The sequence below is a fragment of the Tyto alba genome, unplaced genomic scaffold, assembly GCF_018691265.1.
Source record: "Tyto alba isolate M040663 unplaced genomic scaffold, T.alba_DEE_v4.0 Super-Scaffold_11, whole genome shotgun sequence".
Classification (NCBI taxonomy): domain Eukaryota; kingdom Metazoa; phylum Chordata; class Aves; order Strigiformes; family Tytonidae; genus Tyto; species Tyto alba.
Window position 1 is genome coordinate 3,932,381 of NW_024881273.1, and position 22,418 is coordinate 3,954,798.

The 22,418-nt window shown below is 45.9% G+C and overlaps 1 protein-coding gene across 2 annotated transcripts in view; it reads right to left on the reverse strand.

The window, feature by feature from the left end:
* Positions 1-22,418, reverse strand: part of COL5A1 (collagen type V alpha 1 chain) — a 160,608-nt gene that overhangs the window by 35,419 nt on the left and 102,771 nt on the right. For both annotated transcript variants that reach the window (XM_042786648.1, XM_042786647.1), the window contains exons 20-32: positions 21,005-21,049; positions 18,119-18,172; positions 16,850-16,894; positions 16,217-16,270; positions 15,551-15,595; positions 14,289-14,342; positions 11,884-11,928; positions 10,287-10,340; positions 8,247-8,291; positions 7,060-7,113; positions 5,275-5,382; positions 4,608-4,661; positions 3,303-3,356 (exon numbers count right to left, since the gene is read on the reverse strand). In XM_042786648.1, coding sequence (XP_042642582.1) covers positions 3,303-3,356; positions 4,608-4,661; positions 5,275-5,382; positions 7,060-7,113; positions 8,247-8,291; positions 10,287-10,340; positions 11,884-11,928; positions 14,289-14,342; positions 15,551-15,595; positions 16,217-16,270; positions 16,850-16,894; positions 18,119-18,172; positions 21,005-21,049 — 711 coding nt within the window. The remainder of the gene's footprint in view (positions 1-3,302; positions 3,357-4,607; positions 4,662-5,274; positions 5,383-7,059; positions 7,114-8,246; positions 8,292-10,286; positions 10,341-11,883; positions 11,929-14,288; positions 14,343-15,550; positions 15,596-16,216; positions 16,271-16,849; positions 16,895-18,118; positions 18,173-21,004; positions 21,050-22,418) is intronic.

The following is a 22,418-nucleotide window of genomic DNA, read 5'->3' on the forward strand; positions in this document are numbered from 1 at the left end:
TGGGAGGCTAAATTCAGAGCAGGTGGAGAGGACTGTGTGCCACCTCCCTGCAGGTAGCCCCACGCACTCCTCTCCTTCTTCCTCAATTCTATTTTTAAGCAAAATTTTCCCCTGCTTATTGCTATCATTAATCATGCATACAGCAACATGTACCGTTGCGAAGAATTTATATAGCACTGTAAATGTACACAGACCTCTATTTTTCAAACAGGGATACTGAGGGAAAGGCATCTAAATTCAGATTATTTTCTAGGAACCCAAATAAATGGTTGGATTTCGGTACCTCCATGCATCCCTTGGGCTCTGTCAGACTGGGTGAGCAGGGAGATCTATTACCCTGTGCTAATGGCAGAGGCCTATTAGCTCTAAAAATAAGACCACTTATTCACATCTAACTATTGATTTTATGATCAGGTTTTGAAAACATCCAAGCAAGCTCACCCGAGCTCGCCTCTGGCTGTGGGCAGTTGGGTGAGAGCAGACATGGCAAAGAGCAGCTGCTCGCCAAAACTATCGTGATATTTAACAGGTCACGCTTCTCAAAAAACACTAAATGTCCTTTTCCCCTACCCTCTCTCCCCCCGCCCCCCATCATTTTTAACTGTGCCAGCCCTTTTGTGCAGCTGAACTGTTTAAGGAGGTTTGAGGAGCTTTAGTGCTGCAGGTTCTTCCAGCACCAAAATTCATCTGCCTGCACTGGCAGACGACCTGCTGGTGCTGCTCTTCTGCCTTTGGTTTCCACCTTTTTTTTTTTTTTTTTTTTTTTTTTTTAATCACTTAAGGACTTGAGAAGACTACTTGTGTTGCTGAAATAATGAGCTGGAAAGCTTATTTCCATTCCTAGATGATGACGATCATAAGAGAAACGTGTGATTCATATTATTTTGGACACATAAACAACTGCATTGAATAGCATAATAGTAATACCGTGTAAAAAGAGACAAACAGATGATTTTTGGTTGCTTCAGCTGCAAATTGGGTTGCACAATGCTTCTCCACAATGCACTGGAGAAGCAAATCTTAGACACTGTCTTTCTTGACTATATGTGGATATGCTCATAAAAATAGTGAATTTAGTGGTCTCAGGAGAAACAGAGGGGGATTTATCAAGTCTAACTCAACGAAGCTTAAATTAACTTGATGGTCTCCATTTGTTTTGGTGCAGTGTGATCCCAGCTGTCTATTGTTCTATATATAATTGCTTTTCACTTATTTCAAATTGGATACTTGGGAGCAAAAAAAAAAAAAAAAAAAAATAAAAAAAAAGAAGGATACCAAAACAGTTACTGAAAATCAGTATTTCTGCTATTCTTAGAAAATTTTCAAGCTGGGCTCCTTTTACTAAAGGAGAGATTTGTTCATGAAAATCTCTTTCTCTCTCTCGCATACAAATACACTGATAAAACAAGTGCAAGCTGCTGGATTAGATGTAAAATGGCAGAAATGGTCCAATCACACAATGGAGAGAAAAAAAAAAAAAAAGTTACCATAAAATAAGCCAACATATTTCTATTTGACAGAGGCATGTCAGAACACGCTCCCTCCCATAGGTGTCGGGGTACCAGCCCCTGCCCCTGCTCCCCATGCACAAAAATCCCCTCATTTCTCCCCAGATTCCTGTTTCCTTCCTTTACAAGCAGGGGTTTGGGGTGCCAGCCCCACCACAGCGCGCTTGGGGCCAGTCTTGGCCCAGACACTTCTCAGCTCCCAAGCCAGGACAACACGAGCTGCCCCATCTCCTTCCAGGCTGCACTTGAAATGCAAAAAGCCCTTTTTGATTCTTAAACTAAAGAAATGTGTGGCATGCCAGGGGGTGTAACCAAGTGTCCTCACTACCTCCTAAGAGCACAAAGCTGATTTAGAATAAAAGCGAGCAAACTGATGATTTTTTCTTTTTTTTTTTTTTTTTTGCCTTTTCCTGTCTTATCATTGCTTGCACCTGAAGTTGGGCCCCTTCCCAGCACGCCTGCTCTCTCCTCAATCCCTTTCAGGCTGGACATTGTCAAAATTCAACCAGCCCAACCCTTGGAGTTTTTTCCAATCTCATAAACAGCCAGCTCCTGGCACCCGCTCTGCTCCCGGAAAGGTTTCCCATCCCAGCGGTCTGGCTCTCCATCCCACCAGAATAAAATTAGCAGATGGAGCAAGGAGGATGCAAAGCAGCACAGTTCTGCCTCACTGCGGTGCCGGCGTCCTGTTTTACACCACCCGAAAATCCAGCCCAAGGATTTTATTGTTGTATATTTGATAAGGCGGGTGGTAATTATAGGGCTACAGTGAATTCAAGGCTGTTGTGGCAGCTGCCTTATTCATGGCCTCCCTCCTCTGCCTGGCTGGAGCGGAGGGAGGGGAAAGGATGATGCATTTGTAGTTCAAGAATGAAATGAAAATTATTCAGTGGAAAAAAAAAACAGGGGGGGTGGATATAAACCAAATTTCAGTGGCATGATATTAATGCAGTGCAAAGTGATTTATATTTTCTGGGCTCCTATCAAACATGTCTGTTAGAAGTCATTTGTATTTAAATGAGAGTAAAAAGGAAACTAATTCCACTTGCTCTCCTCACTCCCCCCCTTTTTGTCCCTGTGACCAGAGCTGGTGCAGAAGATGACTTTATGTTTGTACTCCAAATCCCCTAATTCAAGCATGCCTTCCACAAAATAAAAAAATCACCAGTGTATTTAGACAATCCCTACTTGGAAGCAAAGTCTGTGGAGGTGGGGTAAGAGGTAGAGACAAGTCTGGAGGACCGAGCTCCCACATTTTAAGGGCGTTTATGAATTTAGAATAGCTCCACTTGTTAAAAGGAGGAACTTGTAAGAGTGTTTTCAGCTATGCATTTTGAATCTCAAGTTAGGCTAAAGATGGTTCTTGTTGCTTCTGAACAGATTCACCCATCTCTAATAATTACTGTTAATTAAAAAGGTCTTTGTGCCCTGAGCAAAGTCTGACAGCGCGGGAAGGACTCGGGTTCAGAGAAATCGCTTAAAATATCTTGAGGGAAAAATTTCCAGTGTTTAATTGGAAAGCTGGTGCCTGCAGAGCTGACTGTGCTATTACTGGCATCCTCCTCTCCCAACAGCCGGCGTTGGGAGCCTCTTGCCGGTCCTGCGCCGGGGACCTCATCCCGGGATGGGAGCGGGTGGGATGCCCCTCTCTGGGCAACCCCTTCGCGCAAAAGCAACCAGGGCACTGGCCCAGCAGCTGCCTGCCACGGGGCGCTCCCCACGTCCTGCCCAAGGACCTTTCTTTGGGGAGAAAACCCATAAATCGGCAAAGAAGCTTGCCAAAGCGGCTCTTACCCGTGTGCCCTTCTCTCCGTTGGCTCCTGGAAATCCTGGGAAGCCGATCGAGCCCTTGGGGGAAAGAGCAAAGAGAGAAAAAGCTGTTCAAGACGTGGAAAGGGGCAGCTCTGTCCATCCACACCAGGCGCCCGCTGGCCTGGAATAACCCCAGCGAGCGCCTGCTGACGTCTACAGCTCCCAACGCTTCTTTTTTTAACCTTCCTTTAATAAAAACAAAATCGAAGACAGACCCAAAATGAACTCAGAAACTAAATTTCATCCAAAAATAACAAAAATAAAGGTCCATGCCTCATTAGGAGTCACAGCAAAGGCCCAAGCCCATGGTTGTGCTGGGCACCTGGGGAACAGGCAGGCTTTTGTTTTTTAGCTCCTAAGTCACTATGTTGCACATGAAAATTTAACTCCTGGCTTGTCCCTTTCTGATCTGAGTGCCTGGAGAATAGCTGCTGCTGCTTTTAAAATATGAATTAGTCAAAGAAATGCAAAAAAACCCCTACCCCAGATATAAAATGCAAATTAAAAAATAAACCATCAACACCACAACCAGGAAACAATCTCTTGCAGATAATTATGTCTCCAGTGTTAAACAAGCCTTTTTTTTTTTTTTTCAAGCAGTGAACATGAATAATAAAATATGATTCTCAAAAAAAAAAAAAAGTTAACAAAAACATAAGTTCCCAAAGCCTCCAGGGTGTGTAAAAACTGGGCTGCAACCTTAGTCTGGGTAGTGGAATTCACAGTTTTAATTTAAAAAGAACATTTGAAAATGGCCCAAATGAAGGTGGGCGTATAGATAAGACACAAAGGATGTTTGTAAATCTGCAAATGGCAATTTTATTTTAATTTCAGGGAGATCCTGATTCATTAGCTATTCTCCTTAATTAATTAGTTAACACTAGCACAGATCTTTGAAGATATAAAACCTAATACAAGGAGAAGAACTACTACTAGCATGAAAGCTCACATGGACCTTGTTTATATCCATCACCAGAGCAGCAGTCCTGCATGCCCACGCGTGCTGCAGCCCCTGTCCCACTGCAGCTCTTCCCACCGTTTTGCAGGAGCCTGGAGCGATGCAGAACCAGTTGCCCAGTTCCAGCAGTTCCAGGCTGGGAGCTATTTTTACCCATTTATAAATTTGTCCTGCAGGGGTGGGAAGGAGGGACCGTGCGGTGGGAAATGCCGCTGCTCCACCTCGTCCCATTAGAGGGGGCTGAGCCCCCTGCACAGCACCACCAGCAGAGCTTGGCCGTGGCCACTGGGCTCCCCGCAACCCCCGAGGACTGAACCCACTCGAGTTACCTTTGGGCCCTGCCTGCCCGGGTAGCCGGGCAGTCCTGGCACGCCGAGTTTTCCCTGAAACACAAATAACAGCGTGTTAGCGTGAGAGACCTTCCGATTTGCACCGGCAGAAAGGGGAGATGTCAAGTGCAGAGGAGTCAAGAGCAAAGCGGATATTACATGGGTGGAATAAAGCTGTCAGGGCACTGCGATCATCCCCTGCCCTCCCTGGAGGAAGCCCAGTGGCTTTGATGCAGACTGAGCACTGTAAATGTGTCAGAAAACTAGTAAGGAATGGCTATTTTTTAATACTTTTTTTTTTTTTTTTTTTTCAACTGGCTGCACCTAGAAATTAGACTGGAGTCTACCTTCAATCTCCATTTTTTTCCTCTGGCCTTTTTTTCCAAGACATTGCACCCAAGCAGATAACCCCAAAGAGATCAATGTCGCAATGTGCTCAAATCACTCTGCTGCAGTAGAACCATCTCCCTCGGGTCTCCTCTGGTCTTTGTGTTGAACAACTCTGGCCAACCTTCACACAAAGCTCCCACAGCTCCTCTTCATCGTCCCTCTGTGCCAAAACCACCCCCCCATGCTGGGCACTGCCCCGGCCACCCACCCAAGAAACCCAAAGAAAAGTGGGTTTTGCTGTAGAACCTCCCTGGGTGATTCCATCCCTGGGACTCACCTTCTCTCCAGCAGGACCAAGAGGACCGGGATCTCCATTGGGGCCAGAGCGACCTTTGGGACCTTCAGGACCATCCTCACCCCGGGGGCCAGGAGGTCCAATTTCTCCCTGTTAATCACAAGACAAGCATTGACGAGGCAGGCAGGTCCCAGACCCCGTGTTTGCTGACAGCGATACCCTCCTGGCTCCAATCAGATACTCGATGGAGCTGCTGATACAACTCTTAGAGAAAGCTGGTCTTCACCAAGAGGCTCAGACGAGACTGTAAATTGCCAAGCGTTATTAGAGCACCAAGCTTTCATTCACACAGCCTGGCCATTATCTCCCACAACAGCCGTCTTGTCCTGTGGCCCAATTATCCCATCTACAACGCAGCATCTCTCCACCGAAACAGCCTTCATTAGCTCTGATTGCAACCCACCCTTTCACCCACCTCCCAGTTCCCAAATTGCAGTTTGATGTGCAAGCAAGCCCTGGGAAGTGTTTAATTGAGGGTTGAACCAGGCAACTGGAGAAGAAAGACTGGGCTGGGGTTTTTATGCTGAAAATCATTAGGAAATCTGAGAGCGGACCAAGCTATTAACGTGAATTGTTGTGACGCTGCAGGCTTTGGCACACAAAACAACAGTTGTCATTTTGTCACACAGGGTAACGGGAGATGCCTCCACGCTGCGAACACAGGCAGCCGCCTTCTCGCTCACCAGAAGCTGGGGGGGAAGCAGATTTATCTGCGAGGCTCTTGAGTACCCCTTGTCTTTTCCTTGCTCATCAGAAAAGAACAAAGCAAGCTTGCTCATGGGAACTGGAGTTGCGAGCTTTATTTGAAGAAGCTTATGTCTATCTGCCTTTGGCAAGGACAGGAGTCACCTCCCTGAGATGCCACCTTTGGTTCTTGTTACTTGGTGAGAAGCGGGGGCTGGGAAAGCTTCTAATTATTTTAACTGTTCAATTACACAGTTGAACACCAGGAGAAATGGAGGATTTGATGTCTACTTTCACAAGTAGACAGGCGAGGCATTCATTTTTCCTTAAGCACAGGGGTGAGCGACAGCAGAGCTCTCCTGACCCCTGGGAGGGCTTCAGAGCTCAGGGGGAACACCAAGCCCCAGGCGATGCATCACTCAGAGAGGGGACGAAGACGGCCCCTGTCCCCAAGGGCTGGGTGTTGGGGGACAGACAGACACACTGCAAAGCCATGGGCTGCAGCCACTGCCCCCATCTGAGCGTGGTCTGGGGTGTCCGGGGGTCTGAGTGTTCCACCGATTTTAAAAGCTTTTGAGACCAGGCAACACGCCTTGCTGCTAAAGACGCGAGGCTAAGCGAACACTCCACCCCTGGCAGCTCTCACAGCGCTGCTCTGGTTTCTGTTAGTGTGTTCCCAGTAACTTTATACGTCACGTTGATGGGATGGAAGCACATTAGGCTCAGCAAATAAAGATGCCTACCAGACCCTAAGTGTAATATTACGGGGAAAAAGAGATACTGGAAATAAATACATGATGCAGCTGGATCACACAGTATTCCTAGCAGTCAAAGCAGCAAGACAGGGAGGGCCCTGTGTTATTGCTCGGTTTTATTTTACCTTCAGGGTGGGATTAGCAAATTTAGGGATTAACAACTGCTATGCTTGAGGTGAATATGAAATTCTTCTGTTCCTGCCTCGAGATCGGACGTGCCAGGACTCTGACAGGAGCCCACCTTGCTCTCCCCGAGCCGCGTTTGCACGATAACGCACGGGCTTGACAGGCAAAGCACTGCAAGATCACATTGGTCATAGACTCTTACCCGGTCTCCTTTGATGCCCATATCACCTTTGAAGCCAGGGAAGCCATCTTCACCCTGAATAACAGAGAGGGGTAAAACCAGACAAGATGCATAGATGGAAAAAAAATTAAAAAAGGCTTTTCTAGCCTCGCTTTATGGCCCCTACTTGGGGAGGACAAGATGAGGTGCCCGCACTACCCGTCACATTGGCTTCTGTAAGTCTTTGGTGTGCACAAACGAGCGTGGAAACCCAGCCAGGAGGTGACTGCTGAGGTCCCCAAGGGATCACAGCAAGTATTCCCTACATCCCATCCTGGCTGCAAGTCAAGATCACAAATCTGGCCCGATGTGAACAGTAACATCTTGCCAGTACTGGGAACCAATTATTTCTGAAGTACAACTGGTTTTATTTTCATGGAGGATGTTTTACACCATGCTTCGAGGCAACCTCTAAGACAGCGGCAACATTTCTTTCAGCCAAGAAGGTTTAATTGCAGAGCTCAAATCAATAATGTATTTCATCCTACAGCAAATCTCTCATAGACAATGAAGACACAGTTCCCAGAATGACTTTTAAAGTTTGGAAGATCAGGAAGCCTGGACTCCCTAGTTAAAACTGCTGGCTCTGCTGTAGAATTGCTGGGGGCAGGAATGAAGGAACATGGATCTGTTTATGGGTCTGGGTAAGATTTTTTTCCACTTTCTGCTCTTCCTCTGGAAGAAACCAATTGCATCTTTGAGACACGCAGAGATAAACTGTGTGGACCTTCTTATTGACTTGGATTTCACAAGCTCTGATGACCAGGCTTGCAGCATATTCCATATGCTGTTACCCAGCTGTAACACACCACAAGCCCTTCCACTGAATCACTCAAGCTGCAAATTTTGTCAGGAAGAAATGATCCCAATGCTGGACCCTGAGCTATCAGTGACAGTTGGCCCCAGCAAAAATCTCAAAACCTGAACACATAGAGGCTCGATTACTCCCAGGTCCAAGCCAAGATGTGGCAGAACATCACGGCAGGTACCCAGCCTGTGCCTGCTCCAAAGATAAAGAGGTTACCAGTCCTTTGGGTACTCAGCTCCCTGCTCATCTAAGAGAAACCCCCATGCAGCAGAAAATGCCCTGGGGAGCATCTTGTGGGACAGATCTGCAAAAATGCTCAGAGACTGTAGAAAGTCAATCTAAATGTGTAGTGTTAACTCACCTTTTCACCTTTGGTGCCTTTCAATCCACGAACACCATCTGCTCCCTTGCAGAAGATAAAACAAGATGTTATAAACTTAAGAGTGAAAAATCATTAATCATTGGGATTTTTGCTTCCTCCGATGTTGACAATGGTATCTCTCCAAACTGTGATGCTCCTAAACATATTGCTAATCAAATAGCAGTCACTGACATCTGGCTTTTGGGTCACCAGTGAGTACCTTATAGTCACAAACCTCTGCTGACTTGATTTGGCAGGTGAGGCAGTGGTCTCTGCCCATTCCCTGGCTGGGAATTATATTTCTAGGGATAAAGCTTACTATGAAAAGTATTTCTGTGTCTATTTTCCAAAAAAACATTTCCACAAATGCTTTGCCAGCATGCTGAGCTCACTCAACTATTCACAGAAAACGAGTGCTCAGGCTGTGCACGGACACTTGGGAAGTGAATCCATTTTAAAATCTCTGAGCAGATAGCTAGAGAGTTCTGTGCTGCTCTGCAGCGGGTAGCAGCACTGAGTCTAACACCCCCAAAGGTTAAGCTTGGTTCTTTTTTACCATGGTTCTCACCTCTGTGCACGCACTTTTTAAAAAGTACATTTAGGCATCAAAAAGTGGAAAAAAAAAAAAAAAAAAAAAGTGACACAACTGGTGTGGGTGTTTGTGACATGGTGCAGAAGCCCTCCAAAGCTTCACCAAGGCAATCAGTCCATGGAGTTCAGCCTGGAGGTGCTGAGTGTGGTCAGGATCTGGCCCCTGCTATGCCACTAGCCCAAACCTGTTGGACCCCCATGCATCCCATCTATTCTGCTTCCTGGGACAAAATGTCACCCTCAGGTACCTACATCAGCTGTACTCTGCATTGCAACTCTTAAATTAAAAAACAAGCTTTTTTTTTTGAGGGGGGGTATTTTCTGTTTTTTTTTTTTCTTCCCTTTAGTACATCAAGAAAATGTATAATTAAAAGTACATCAATACTTGTGCATCAGGACAGGGTTCTGGTAAGCGAGGCAAGATCTAAAATTTATTTATAGCTGCAAACCCCTGAGACACATTTTTTTTTGAACTGGAGGCTCATGCAGTTAATAGAATGCTGCTTGTAAGAAGCAAAACCTCGTGTGTACGTGCTACGGGTTTGGTGCATGACACACTTTCTCTAGATCACTCTAATGTGGAACAGTTCCACTTTAGTGGTAAACACAACAGCAAACCATTCCCTAATGGACCACTACGTCTCAATCTGCAACCTTGCAAGAAATGAGATGAAAGCTTGCTTTGGCTAAATACATCCTGCTTAAATTTTGAAGGCAGAGCAGCAAATGGGTTTCTGCTATTGAAAAAATGCACAAGGTGGTTTAAGAGGGCTTAACTTCACCTACAGTCAGTCCCCGAACTGTGTTTGTATCTGCTAGTACAGATCCCTGCAGATTCGCTGGACCTTTGGGATGCAGGATGCATCTGCACCTGAACTAACACATCTTGATGGGCAGAATACCCAGAGCTGAACGGGTCAAAAAATACCCATCGCCTTCTTATCAACATGCAAGTGCTGCAGGCAGCAGGAGCAAGGAAAGAGCTGGAATTCAGTCCAGTGAAAAAGCACATTGCTGAGACGCACAAGCTTCATCTAACAAGGTTTTGGATCAGGAGCATGAAAAGCTTGCTTTGTTTTAGTAATAGGCTATTTTGTTTTATTAACAAGCCTTGTTAAAGTCTTCACATTCTGGCTGAGATTTACTTTGGTTGTAAACTGGAAACGATTGGAATGGGACTGAGCCTCGCTCATGAAGAATTAAATGAGAAATCTCTCCAAAGCACTGAATGATGCTAGAAGGGGTTATAGGAGAGCAGGGGACCTGCAAGCTTCATGGCCTGCAAGAAGATGCTGGACCAATGCTCACTTGAGCAGTAAATATGGTTGGTCACAGAAGTGGCCCTCAGCACCCTGGCAGGGCATCTGTGGCCAGTGGCAGTGTCCAACTCCAGCACAAGCCAGAGAACTCAAACTGAACAAGCAAATCCATGGACTGGATCCTCCTTACCTTGACTCCACGTGGTCCTGGATAACCGATGGGGCCCTGAGGACCTGGTGGACCCTGGGGTGAAAAAAATGCAACCAAGAAAAACCCATCAAAAATCAACACAAAGGTGCAGCGATAAGGAAAATGTGTGGAAAACAAATATCCCAGCCATCTGGCTGCTTCAGACCAGGTGGAAATGGCAGTGGCTAACTGAAAATAGCTCAAAATAGTATAGAGAGCTACAGGAACATTGCCTTGAGCGGGTGCACTGGGCTGAGCCAGCAGCAGAAGTCCACACGATAGAAAAGGAGGAAGAGAAAAGACAAGACAGCAACAGCTTGTTAGAGAGGGTGCTTATACATAAGATTGGCGATTTATGTTTTGGATTAAAGAATAGGACAAGTTCTCTGAGAGAGGAAGAACATGTGCTGTTGTCTCCCCCCTCCCAAACCATCCTGGTTTTGCAGCGGTGCAGCAGAGCTTGTCATGATGATGATCACAGAGAGGAGTTATTGCTTGAGGCATAAGCCTCGGGGTGATGTCCTTTAGGCCTCAGCTGTGTGGGAGAGGAGATGTTCACAAAGCTCCTTTCTGGCACCAAGAGCTACAAGTCCCCAAGGACATCCATGAGCTGTGCTGGAACATGGTGCCCAATACACACCCTGCAAAAACTCTCCTTCCCACCCTCGTTGCCACGCTGCCTTATACCTGCAAATAAATCACATTCTTTATTGAACCCAGTTGGCTTTTATTTTGTTCAATTACCTAACTAAACAAATACCCTTCCATTTCTCTCAGCCCAAGATGGACAATTTTTTCCAGACTGGCAGCCAGACGGAGCCGACGGGCCCGCCAGCATCCCAGACCTTGCACGAGCGTTGTCTGGAGGAGACCTGCAGCACCAGTGCTGTTCCCAAATCGCCTCCCTGATATTTGCTAAACATCTCCCGGCACAGGGAGCACTGGCACACCCACTTATTAGTTTCTTGTATTCTGCAGAGACCAGCATTTGCATTTTTGGCCTCATGTGATGCCAGCTGGACAACTGTGGCTGTGGGTTGTGCTCTGTGAAGCACCCCAGCAAGACTCGAACGGATGCCCATCAAACAAGACTGTGCTCTAATCAAAGACTTTTGACAAATGTAATGTTTTTCAGCTGAAAGGGACACAGCGGGAATGCAGATGGTAAATCTCCCAGACAGACAGATGACTGTATAATTCAAGGACTCTAGCCTCCAGCAATATTCTCAAATAAATTGTTAAAGAGGGAGGGGAAGAAAAAGTAAGACCAAGAATATGAAAATTTCTGCATTCTCTGTGCCACGAAGGATATTTATTTGTGTCTGATTAAGAGAAGGCTTCCCTTCGCAGTTTCAGTTTTCGTGTCTGTTGGGCTACGGAGTGCTGCTTGCCAGGGAGGAGTTGAGAAAAGACCAGCCCAAGCAGCAGGAGAGATGCCCAAGCAGATGAAAGTTGGGCTCAGCTTTCAAATTTCCAGAGGGTTTGCTTTTTGCCACCTTCACTGACCCACATCCCCTGGAGCCCTGTAGAGATCTGTCTCCATCCAGCTCCCACGACCTTCCCCCTTAGCCGTGATGAGGATCTTGTTGACACCTACCTGACTCCCCTTCTCTCCAGGAGGACCTTCCTTGCCAGGATGACCCTATTAAAAAAAAAGAGAACAGGGAAATGGGTTTAGTGCACACCTAATGCTTCAGAAGCCAACAAGCTCCCTCAGGCAGCTATGATTTATTTGTAAGAGAACAGTTGCTCTCCAGGAAGCTCATACTGACACAAGTAACCCCCTGAAGCCAACTTGCAAGAGTCAGCTTTCCCCAAATTGAAAAGACCTGCATTTGGGTCTCTGCTGGTATTCTAGCTGGCTATTTTACTCTTCTACTCTTCACCACATTTCAAGCAGGGAAGCACAAGCCATTTTGCAATATTCTTCACATATTAGAACACCTCACTGAGTTCAGCAGCAAGCAGCATATAAATTTTGCAGATAGGAAAGCAGACAAAATTGTCTTCACAAAAACTTGTGAAGGTCACGAGATGCCCAGACTGGTCAGAGCCCCTCATTAATTTCCTAATTCCTAGAGTCCATTACAAGATCTCATGACAAATGCTCAGCTAACCTGCATCCCCATTAAACGCTGTCTGGCTGGACACTGGCCAGCATTCCTCTTGGGATTTGATGCTGAATAACTCAATATCCAAGAGTTTCCAACACATTCTCATTCATAGCTTTTAGAAGCCTTTTGCTGGGACTGCAGTCAGTAGAAAACAAAAGTGTGAATTGCCTCAGATATAGCTTGGAGGATTAGTGGAAAACAGGGGAAATCCATGACTGTAGTTTTCAGTGTTGGATCTCCCTACTGTCAGAACCAAAGTGAAGCCAGGATGGAAGGTGATCCTTTGGTTGGCAATGTCTGTACAGAAGCAATAAGCCCCCACAAGGGCACTCACTGCACACCCAGGGACCTTTTATTTTATAAAGACAATGAAAACACATCCAGCTGCTCTAAAGCCACTAAGTCCTTCTGCAATCAATGGTTTCTTTACTTATGAACTCTCCTCTAAACACACAAATTATTTTCTACCAACATAACAAGGAAATTCATAAGAGTATTTTCCATCATCAGTCTTCAGAAGAGCAATGTCAGACAAGCCAGATTTCATAAAACAAGGTGGTTTAATAAAGAAACAAAATGACAGCTGTCATTTTTACATCAATAAAATGTAGGAGAAAATGCAATCTGAATTTGTCCTGTGAGTTTAAATGGCACCAAAAGCATCAGTGCATAGAGAGGGTCATGTAACCGTGCTTGCCTTCAGCTCCAGATATCTCTCTGCACCCCAGGGGAGGCAGAATGGAAGTGGAGCAAGATTTCAAAAGCCTTTGTCCACTCTGCACTAAATCATCACCGTTTCCAAAATGCCCATCTCCATTACTGCTACTAAGCGCAAGAATTGATGAGCAACTTGGTTGACATTTGCAGTGAGATGCTTCAGGCACTCAGGGATTTTCAGATATCTTCCAAAACTAATTTCTCTAAAGAGAACGTGGGCGGGTTTTTGTCCTTGGAAAGAGCAACCCATACGCTTACAAATCGGCTGCAAACTACAGGGTTACCTGTGGCAAAGGACCCGTGTCCATGCACACCCACACATGCTCAGCCTGCAGGTTTTATACAGCCTTCAGTCTGCATAAAAATAGACCTGGCGTCTTCTCCAGCTGAACTTCCCTGGAGGCTGCTGCAGGAATTTCACATCAAAAACTACAGCTTTAGAGATGTTCTGGGCTTTGCTTTAGCTGCTCTGTTGACTCAGCTAACAATTGTACGAATGTTTGAAATGTCCTCTGTAGGAATGATAATCCCAGGGTGGGAAATGTAATTTTTTTTTGCCATGTTCTGCATTTGCATTAGTGGAATGTAACTATTTTACATTTGTCACTCTTAAAACCAGGTGCCTCTGAGGTGTGTAAAAATGAGATCAGGTTTAAAGGCCAGAGATTTTTAAGATCAATTTCTAGAGCAAGGAGCATATTACATTTAAAGTGGGATTAGGAGGAAGCTGCAAGAATACAACACTGACACGCAATTTCAACCTGTTCTTATCACCGTTCCGCAGCAGTGCCCAGCAGCCCCGAGCAGGATGAGGACCACCCCACGCTAGTGCTGTGGTACCCACAAACACACACAGAGAGGAGATCGTCCCCACCTCTGTGAGCCGCCAGCCTACCTAAAACAGAGAGGAGAAGCAGGAGGAGGGGAAAGAGAGGCCCGAAGAGAGGGCGAGGAGTACCTAGTGCTGCGCTGCGAGGCCAAGCAAAGCTTGGAGCAGGGACGGGGCTTCTCAAACTCAGACCCTTCAACCCAGCTGAAACACGGGCAGGGTGAGCCCAACCTTGCAGGCTCATGTGCTTCACGAGCCCACGGTGCACCCCAGGGTGGATGGGTGCAGGATCAGGAGCCCCAGCCCCGGTGCCAAGCAGAGACCCAGGAGAGGATGACTTACCGGAGGACCATCTGCACCAGGCATGCCAGGAAGACCGGGTTTGCCCAACGGCCCCTGAAAACAAACAGAAAATCAACAGCTGCAACAGTCAGAGTCTCCAGAGCATCAGAGGACGGGGCTTTTCAGACACTTTTCTTGCTTTTCCTAGCTGTGAAAGGCTGCAGAGAGGCAAGTCTGTTGGAAAAGCTGCCGTAACTTGTAAGGAGTCTGCTTATTTCTGTAGGCAGAGTTGTTCCAGCATCCTGGAATGCTGCAGTATTATTGCTGGCACCTCACACGTGCAGACACGATACAGCAATGAGAGCTCAATGGGAGGTGGGGCGTGAGGTGCCAAGCTGCTGTCCGGTTGAAAGGGCACGACGCTGCACACATGTATAAGCACAGGTTGGAGGATATCAAACTATGGGGCTCACTGGACTGAGAAATGCCCATTCTTTGGTGACAAACGGCAAGGCGATTAACTGGAAGAGTGGAGCTGCCCGAATTGACTTGTGCTTGCTGCTTTAACACCATTCAGTGATTACTTTTTTAATTAAGCAGCCCTCTGATTTCTCACACCACCCAGGAGTGCCACTACTGTTGTGTGTGACTCAGCGCTGAAACCCCAGAGCCCTTTATGTGGCAGAACTGCTAATGTGCTCCTTCGCAGGAGAACTGTCAGTGATTTGAGTCCACCCCACACTGCCAACACAAGCAGGGGGTTCTCCTGGTGCACACGCCAGGACGCAGCTCAACAGGAGCTGAGCAAACACCCGGAGAATTACTGCTCTGTAGGCAAAACTGTTCCCCTTGTTTAAATCCTGATGGTCTCAGGGTTGGCTGGGGGGAACCGAGGCCAGCACCTACCCCACGGCAACAGGAGTGGAAAATCTGAGAGATCTGGCACAGGCGGGGAGCAATGAGGAGGCAGAAGGACGGGATCTCGGCTGAGCGAGCCAAATTCACAGGCTCTTCCCATTACCATCCTGCTCAGACTTCTAGGCATTTAGCCCACAGAAAAAGACAATTTTCGGTCCTCTCCTAATGCTTTACCATAGGCTGCCTTCAAAATGTTTCTCTTAAGAGGGGAAATGAATGCAAATATTATGAATTAGAGGTAAACCGTGCTTTCTTGTCTCTTCTGTCTGGAATGAGAGGCATTAGACTTTCATAGACACGGCTGCAAACAGATGTTGCATATGGGGCAAAGGAGCAGCTGAAGTAGCAAATGCATATTAATGGTAACAGTTGCCTTAGGTCAGAGCTCCAGTATTTAAACGTACTTTCTCTCCTGGGGGACCGATGGCGCCTTGTGGACCTGGAAGACCCTGTGAAAAGAAAAAAACTAAGGGTCATTAAGGAACAAGTTATTCCTTCCAAATGCATTTTGGCAGTGCCTCAGCTGAGCATCATTCTAGTGCCTGCAACGGCTGGGGATTTCCCCAGCTCCATTCATTCTCAAAACGTCTTGTAAGAGACTATAAAATTTCATTTCTGCACGGCATGCCTCCTCTGGAGAGCTGCACTGTTCTACTGCATGCAGCCAGGCTCATCCCCAGGATGGAAATGGAGATGCTCTGAGGAGCAAGACTTGCTGAGAGCCGTGGAGAAGGCTGACAGTAAGGCTTGGACATCTGTATTACCCATCTGGCTCCAGAGCAACCGGACCGTGGGATGTTAAAAATCAGACATGAGCCACAAGATGTGTCTCGGCTGAAGAGACCGCTTGGACCAGGGTTTGGCTTTGCATCATGGCACCAAAGCCAGGTGAGGACCAGGGGGCTCTGAGACTGGGAGCATTTTCAGGAAGATTTTGGGCCAGCGATGTATCGTTAAGCCAATTCCCAGCAAATCCCCTTATTGCTGGTCCCATCTCTGGCTGGGGAGCAAAGCTTGTTCAAAATTATCATTCCTTTTTCCTACTCATGGAAAAGGAGTTTTCCTCTTACCTGAGCACCTGGGTTACCCTGCTGTCCTGGGGGACCCGGCTCACCTTGAGGACCCTGTGAGGAGACAAGGGCAGAGCTAAAAGCAGAAGCAAGAGCAGGGCCAGTGCAAATCCCCACACCCTCTCGCAGTATCTCGACACCCTCTAACCCATCGCCTGTACTCGAGAGCTCCTGGGAAAGGGAAACAGCTTCCCTCTGCAGTGGGATAGGGAGGGGAGAAGTTATTTCAGGGCACGCTCGCTTCTCTGCATGGACACGCAGCCCAAGTGAGCTGAGCACGGCTTTGACACAACCTGGCTTTGCACTGGCTCTTCTGCATGGAGTCAAGTATGAGGCACACAAAGATTTTTTTTTCCTCTTGGTTAAATTACTGTATTTTGACATTCATTAGAACAACACACATCTCGATGAAAATGTTTCATCTTTCATGGGGAAATAATGTGTAATTCCATCAGAAATTATAATAAATTAACATCCATTTGTTCTAGGAGATACGCTGTGGTTTTCACAGGCTCTGATAGGAATCTAGACCAGGCTAAAAAGCAATTAGTAAATCTAATTTATTAGAGTACATTTTACATTTTGCTCTATATAATATCTGAACTGTCTGTAAAATTTACATGGAAAACTTACCACATTCCCCTTGGGACCTGTTTGTCCATCCATACCAGCCACACCCTGAGAAAGGATTTAAAAAACAGCACTAAGAAAATATCTCATTATTTTGCACTGTAAAAACAGAGAAATTGTCATAAAAACAACAAAACTCCAGGAGGCCCTTTGGACCACGTGGAAAGAGAACAATTTTCTAAAGGTGTTTGGTAAAGCGGCCAATCTGACAAATCCAGTTTACTTTAAAAAGTCATTTCAGTGTTTTCCCCGCTGGTTTAACCTGCCTGTGAGGCAGAACCAGCACCAGGTCAAGCAAATCCTGGCTAAGTACCGCAGCCGGATTGCCGCCGACAGCGAGCAGGAGTGGAGTAGCACATGAAGAGGAAAAACTGCACAAATGACCTCGCTCGGGACACAAATGCATCGTTCAGCCAGGCAACAGGTGAAGGCAACGGGGCTGCGCTGCCTCGTGCCAAAAGGAATATCTGACCACAAAGGGCAACTGGGGTCAAACACACCCTGAGCATCTTCATTAAGGGGGTAACACGGTACACGGTCAACTGGAGGTGTCCCGCCGGGGGTTCCCCGGCCACTGTTTTACTCTGGTGGAACAATTTATCTGGGTGTAACGGCCTTTTCGTGCAATACAAGACACTTTTGGAGCGGATCCTGAATCCTCATTAAATTTCAGCAGGACTAGGAGCTCAAAGCAAAGACGACTTTGTGTTCCAGGAGGGGTTAAGGGCTTCACGACGCTCCCCATTAAATGCTGACCCCTTTACCTCTAGCAGCAGCCCGGGTTTTGGTTTTTAAGTTCTGGGACTTCAGCGAGCTGCAGTGATTTATGGAGAGAGCCCCGGCATCAGCACTTCCAGCAGCGCATGACAGATAAGTTGACTGTCTCCCGAATAAAAAACGGCACCGTTCTTTCCTCAGCTTTCATCCGAAATATGAACAAACTGCTTTAAAGTCTCACCAGCCCTCAGGCAAAAGTTAATAGCAAAGCCACTGTGTTAATAACTCTCATTCTTCCCTTTCAGCCTGAGCAAGGCATTAATATTTACTCAGGTGGGCCAAATCTTGAGCTGCTGTAAATGGACGTGATGCCACTGAAAATGGGGGAGAACACAGACTTTGAGGCATAACTTTTCTTTGAATACTACTTCTCACTGCACAGATGTATAAAATTATGTAGCTGCATTATCTACTTGAATGACTAATGGGAACGGGGTATTTTGCCCGGAAGGCTCAGCTGCCTGCCCGAGGAGGGCAGCAGCCCCAGGAACTCACCGGTGGCCCCGGGGGTCCCGGCGGCCCCTTCGGTCCCAGCAGTCCTCGAGGTCCCTGTTGGGGGAAAGAAACGGGGTTAGTGTTCCTGGGACCCCCCCGTACTGCCGGGAGCATGGAGTGGGGTGAGCTGGCAGAGCTGAGCATCGCTCTGCCCAGGGCAGCGTCGGTGCTGGCATGGCAATTACTTTGCTGGTTTTGCAGTAATGGCAGCTTTCTTGGTTTACAAACTGGTAAGAGAAATCCTGTGTGCACAGATCCTTGAATTCTAAAGATAAATAATATAGGCATAGACATTTATTCTTTGGATTGGAAGAAGGCCCACTGTAACCAACTTTTTTATATTAATTTAATCATATTCCTGGATTACCCTGTAATTCACATGATGCAAAATACTTTGCAGCCAAGTCATTCTAGCCAGGAAGTATTATGAAGAATGACCTGATACCACTAATGGATTATTAGGGTTAGCATTTCAAAATCTCCCCAGATTTAATTTTTATCATTGACAATCTATACATCTCAGCAAGGCTGGAAAAGGTTTTCAGCCTGCAGCATAAATGTACCTTTTCAAAGGCGTTTAGTGCTTAAACCTTAAGCAGTCAGGACTCGTGATATCACAGTGTTTTCTTTCCATTTCTAGCTTTCTCACCAGATTTAACCTTGCATCATCTCCAGGGAAATTGGGAGGATTGGAGCATCACATTGAATAAGCAGAGACATGGCAGGAGAATTGTATTCATTCAATAGGACGCTTTGCAAATCACACACCAGGACCTCCTGTACCTTGAGACTTCAGGTGGGTTTGTAGCAAAAGGAAAGGGATGGAGTCATGTGTGCACTCAGCTGCAGATCTGAAAGCTCACCCTTTAAACGCAGGCTCTTTCTTAAATTAGGGACCATAGGGGAGGCTCTGGATATTTAAAAGGATGGTGCTTGTTCACTGTCACAGAGGAAAATTGTTCTTGACTGATGGGCAGTTTTACCTGTCTGCCCAAATATTATACGTCCCTTTTTATGATGCAGAGAGGACAGAGGATTTAAAATGAAATGTTACAGGATAAAATAGGAGACATTAAGGACGTGTCTGATTTGGGAGGCTGCGGGGGTTTTGATCCTGCAAAAAAACACAGTTTGCAGCAAAAACTGGATGCATTGACCAAGTGGTCTATCCCAGCCACTGAAGACCTTCACGGGCTAAAGCCTTGCATGCTGAGCCCCAGGCAGAGCAGAAACTCTGCTTGTATCAACTGGAGTTGTGAACTGGAAGGAATTGGAACAGGATGAAGAGAAACAGATTTTGAAGTCCCACTACCAGTTTCAGTTATCATTAAATTTGGAAAGACCCTCTTTTGGCTCAGGGCAGAGAAGATGACAAACATGCAGATTTAGGGTGTATACATTTATGACCAAAAGTTTTCTGTAATGCAGTTTAAACCTTTACTCTTGCCATCACAGGTATTTTTACAGGTTGCTGAAATAAGAATAAACTTCCCTGCGTACATTATTGTCATTTAAGTTCCTCTCTTTTGTTACTGTATTACCTGAGCATATAAACACTTTTAAGAAGTTAATAATCCATAAGTTATTGCTTAGACATGTGCTAAGGAGATAGCTGAGTTGATTAATCTTTCCCAGAAGTTAATCAGACATCTTGTCTATAATTTAGTTCCAGTGAGTCCTTAAATGCCAACTCTTCCCTTTCTCACATGAAGTGTGTCCAACAGTTCTCATCAATTACTCTCAGGCCACCACGCTGGGCCTTGGAACAACAAAATAAGACAATTTGAAAGCAAAGACGATAGTAAATGATAGATAATGTTGTTTTCATAACCAAGGAAATGCATTTTGGATGAAATAAACAGCCAACAACTGTACTACACACAAAAATCTACAGACAGCCAGAAGCAGTGTTTACCATTGCCAATAAAGTAAAAAATACTTGGTATTGGGGAAAAAAATGTTTTCAGTATCTCAAATTGACAACCCAACTGTTTACTTTCAGTGGGATACTCCCTGAAAGCATTTCTTTGGTCTGGTCAGGAGATTTTTGTTCAACACTCCTAGCATCTCCTTTTAACCTTATCAATACTAGGAACTCCCTCCTTCGCCAGCCCTGGTTCAGCTGCACTGGTGTTAGCAGCATGTGGACGCCCAAACATTGCCAAACTCTGAAGATTTATGAAGTTTTGTGCACTGTGAACAGAATATTGACCCCACTGGAGTCAGGGCAAAATTCCTCTTGAGCTGAATCCTGTCAGGATTTCATCCTGAGATTTAAAAGGGATCACTAACACAAAACTAAGCATGTGGGCAAGGGAATTGCATGGCTAATTGCTGCCATTGCCTGTGCAATAGCAGATAAAACCACTCCTCACTGGAGTTTGATATGAACGCTCACAAAAGCTGTATTTCACATATACCATGCATAATTTCTACCTCAGCCTGCTTACCTGAATCCTAAATAACACATCAGGAAGAAGAATACATGCAGGAAAGGTATGAGAAAAACCTAAGCTAAGCTTTAAATTCAAATTTATAGGGTTTAAAGTTCAAATGTTAGCCAGAGAGCTATCAAAATCAATGAGAATTTTGCTCATTAAAAAATTAAATACAAAAAGTCAACCAAATAAAACAAACAAACAAAAGCCCAGAAAGCATCTTCTCTTCTTGGTAGTCCTCTTAGTGGGAAAACAGAGCTGTTACAGCAAATCTAACTCTCTAAACTGCTCACACTGATCTTCAAGCAAGAGGAGCTCAGTCCCTGCAGGAACTTGAGGGTCTTGCTTAGGACCAGAAGAGCTGCCCCACGGGACCCCACTGTTATCTGACCAAGACTTCAATGAAAGCAGCGCTGCTGTGCACCAAGCCAAAGGAGGAGATACTCACAGGTTCTCCAGGTAGACCTCTGGGTCCAACTTCTCCATCATCTCCCTGCTCAGCAGCAAAGGCACAGAGAGAAGCAGCAAAAGAGACAGAACAGGCCAGTTATATTTCAGTCACATCACAGGTGTTTCATTCTTGTTCAATAATCATCACACAGAAAACCAGCCTCCCTGGAGTAATCACAGAATCGTTTCAGTTAGAAAAGAACTTTAAGATCATCGAGTCCAATTGTTAACCCAGCACTGCCAAGTCCACCACTAAACCATGTCCCTAGGTGCCACATCTACAGGTCTTTTAAACACCTCCAGGGATGGTGACTCAACCACTTCCCTGGGCAGCCTGTTCCAATGCTTGACAACCCCTTCAGTGAAGAAATTTTTCCTAATATCCAACCTAAACCTCCCCCGGTACAACTTGAGGCCGTTTCCTCTTGTCCTATCGCTTGCTACTTGGGAGAAGAGACCCACACCCACGTTGCCACAATCTCCTTCTGGGTAGTTGTAGAGAGCGACAGGTCTCCCCTGAACCTCATTTTCTCTAGGCTAAACAACCCCAGTTCCCTCAGCTGCTCCTCAAGACTTCTGCTCCAGATCCTTCACCAGCCTCGTTGCCCTTCTTTGGACAAGCGATAATAAAAGGGTAGCCGTGCATAAGGAAGACCTCATAAGCCTGGAGAATAATACTGCATGTGCAGAATTACTGAGGGTTAGAAATGCTGTAAGGATACTTCATTGTTCATGTCAATGTTTATAAAGATGGGTTTTGCTAATAGACAAGATATTGTAGAAGCAATTCAGGGCATGTGAGTCAATGACCGCATGATTTAGTATCAACCTGAATGGGAAGCCAGCATGGGAGAGCTGCCCTGGGAACGTGATTTAGCCAAATTAGGCCATGGGCCCCTCAGAAACACCAGAGGCAGCAAAGGAGTAATTGCTCACCCCTCCATTCCCATCTCAAGCAGATGCCCCACTGAGTATTAGATGGTGCTTCCCCTGAATTCCTTTTAAATCACCCAAAACCTGAGGCTCCTACTTAGGAGATCAATTCTAACAGCCAGCCCTTGTAAACCCTCCTTTTCTGCTAATAAAATTCATGCTCTTCTTCCCAGTTATGCCCTTCAAGCTTCTCTCCCCAAACACCTTAAATGGTTTATTTTTCTCTCTAGGTTTAAAGTTCTCCAGACACTTGTTCTTCCCCAACAAGACACAGGTTTGGTCTTTTCAACTTAAAAGCGCTTCACAGCCGCAACTAATTAATCCTCACAACCTCATGGTGAGGAAGGTGTCATTATCTGTGCTTTATAGAGGAAAAAAATAGCCAAAGGTGGAAAGAAATTGTGGAGAGGGATTAGAGCCTGGGAAATCCATACTCGCTCCTACGATTAAACCACACGTTCCTCATAGCATGTATTCAG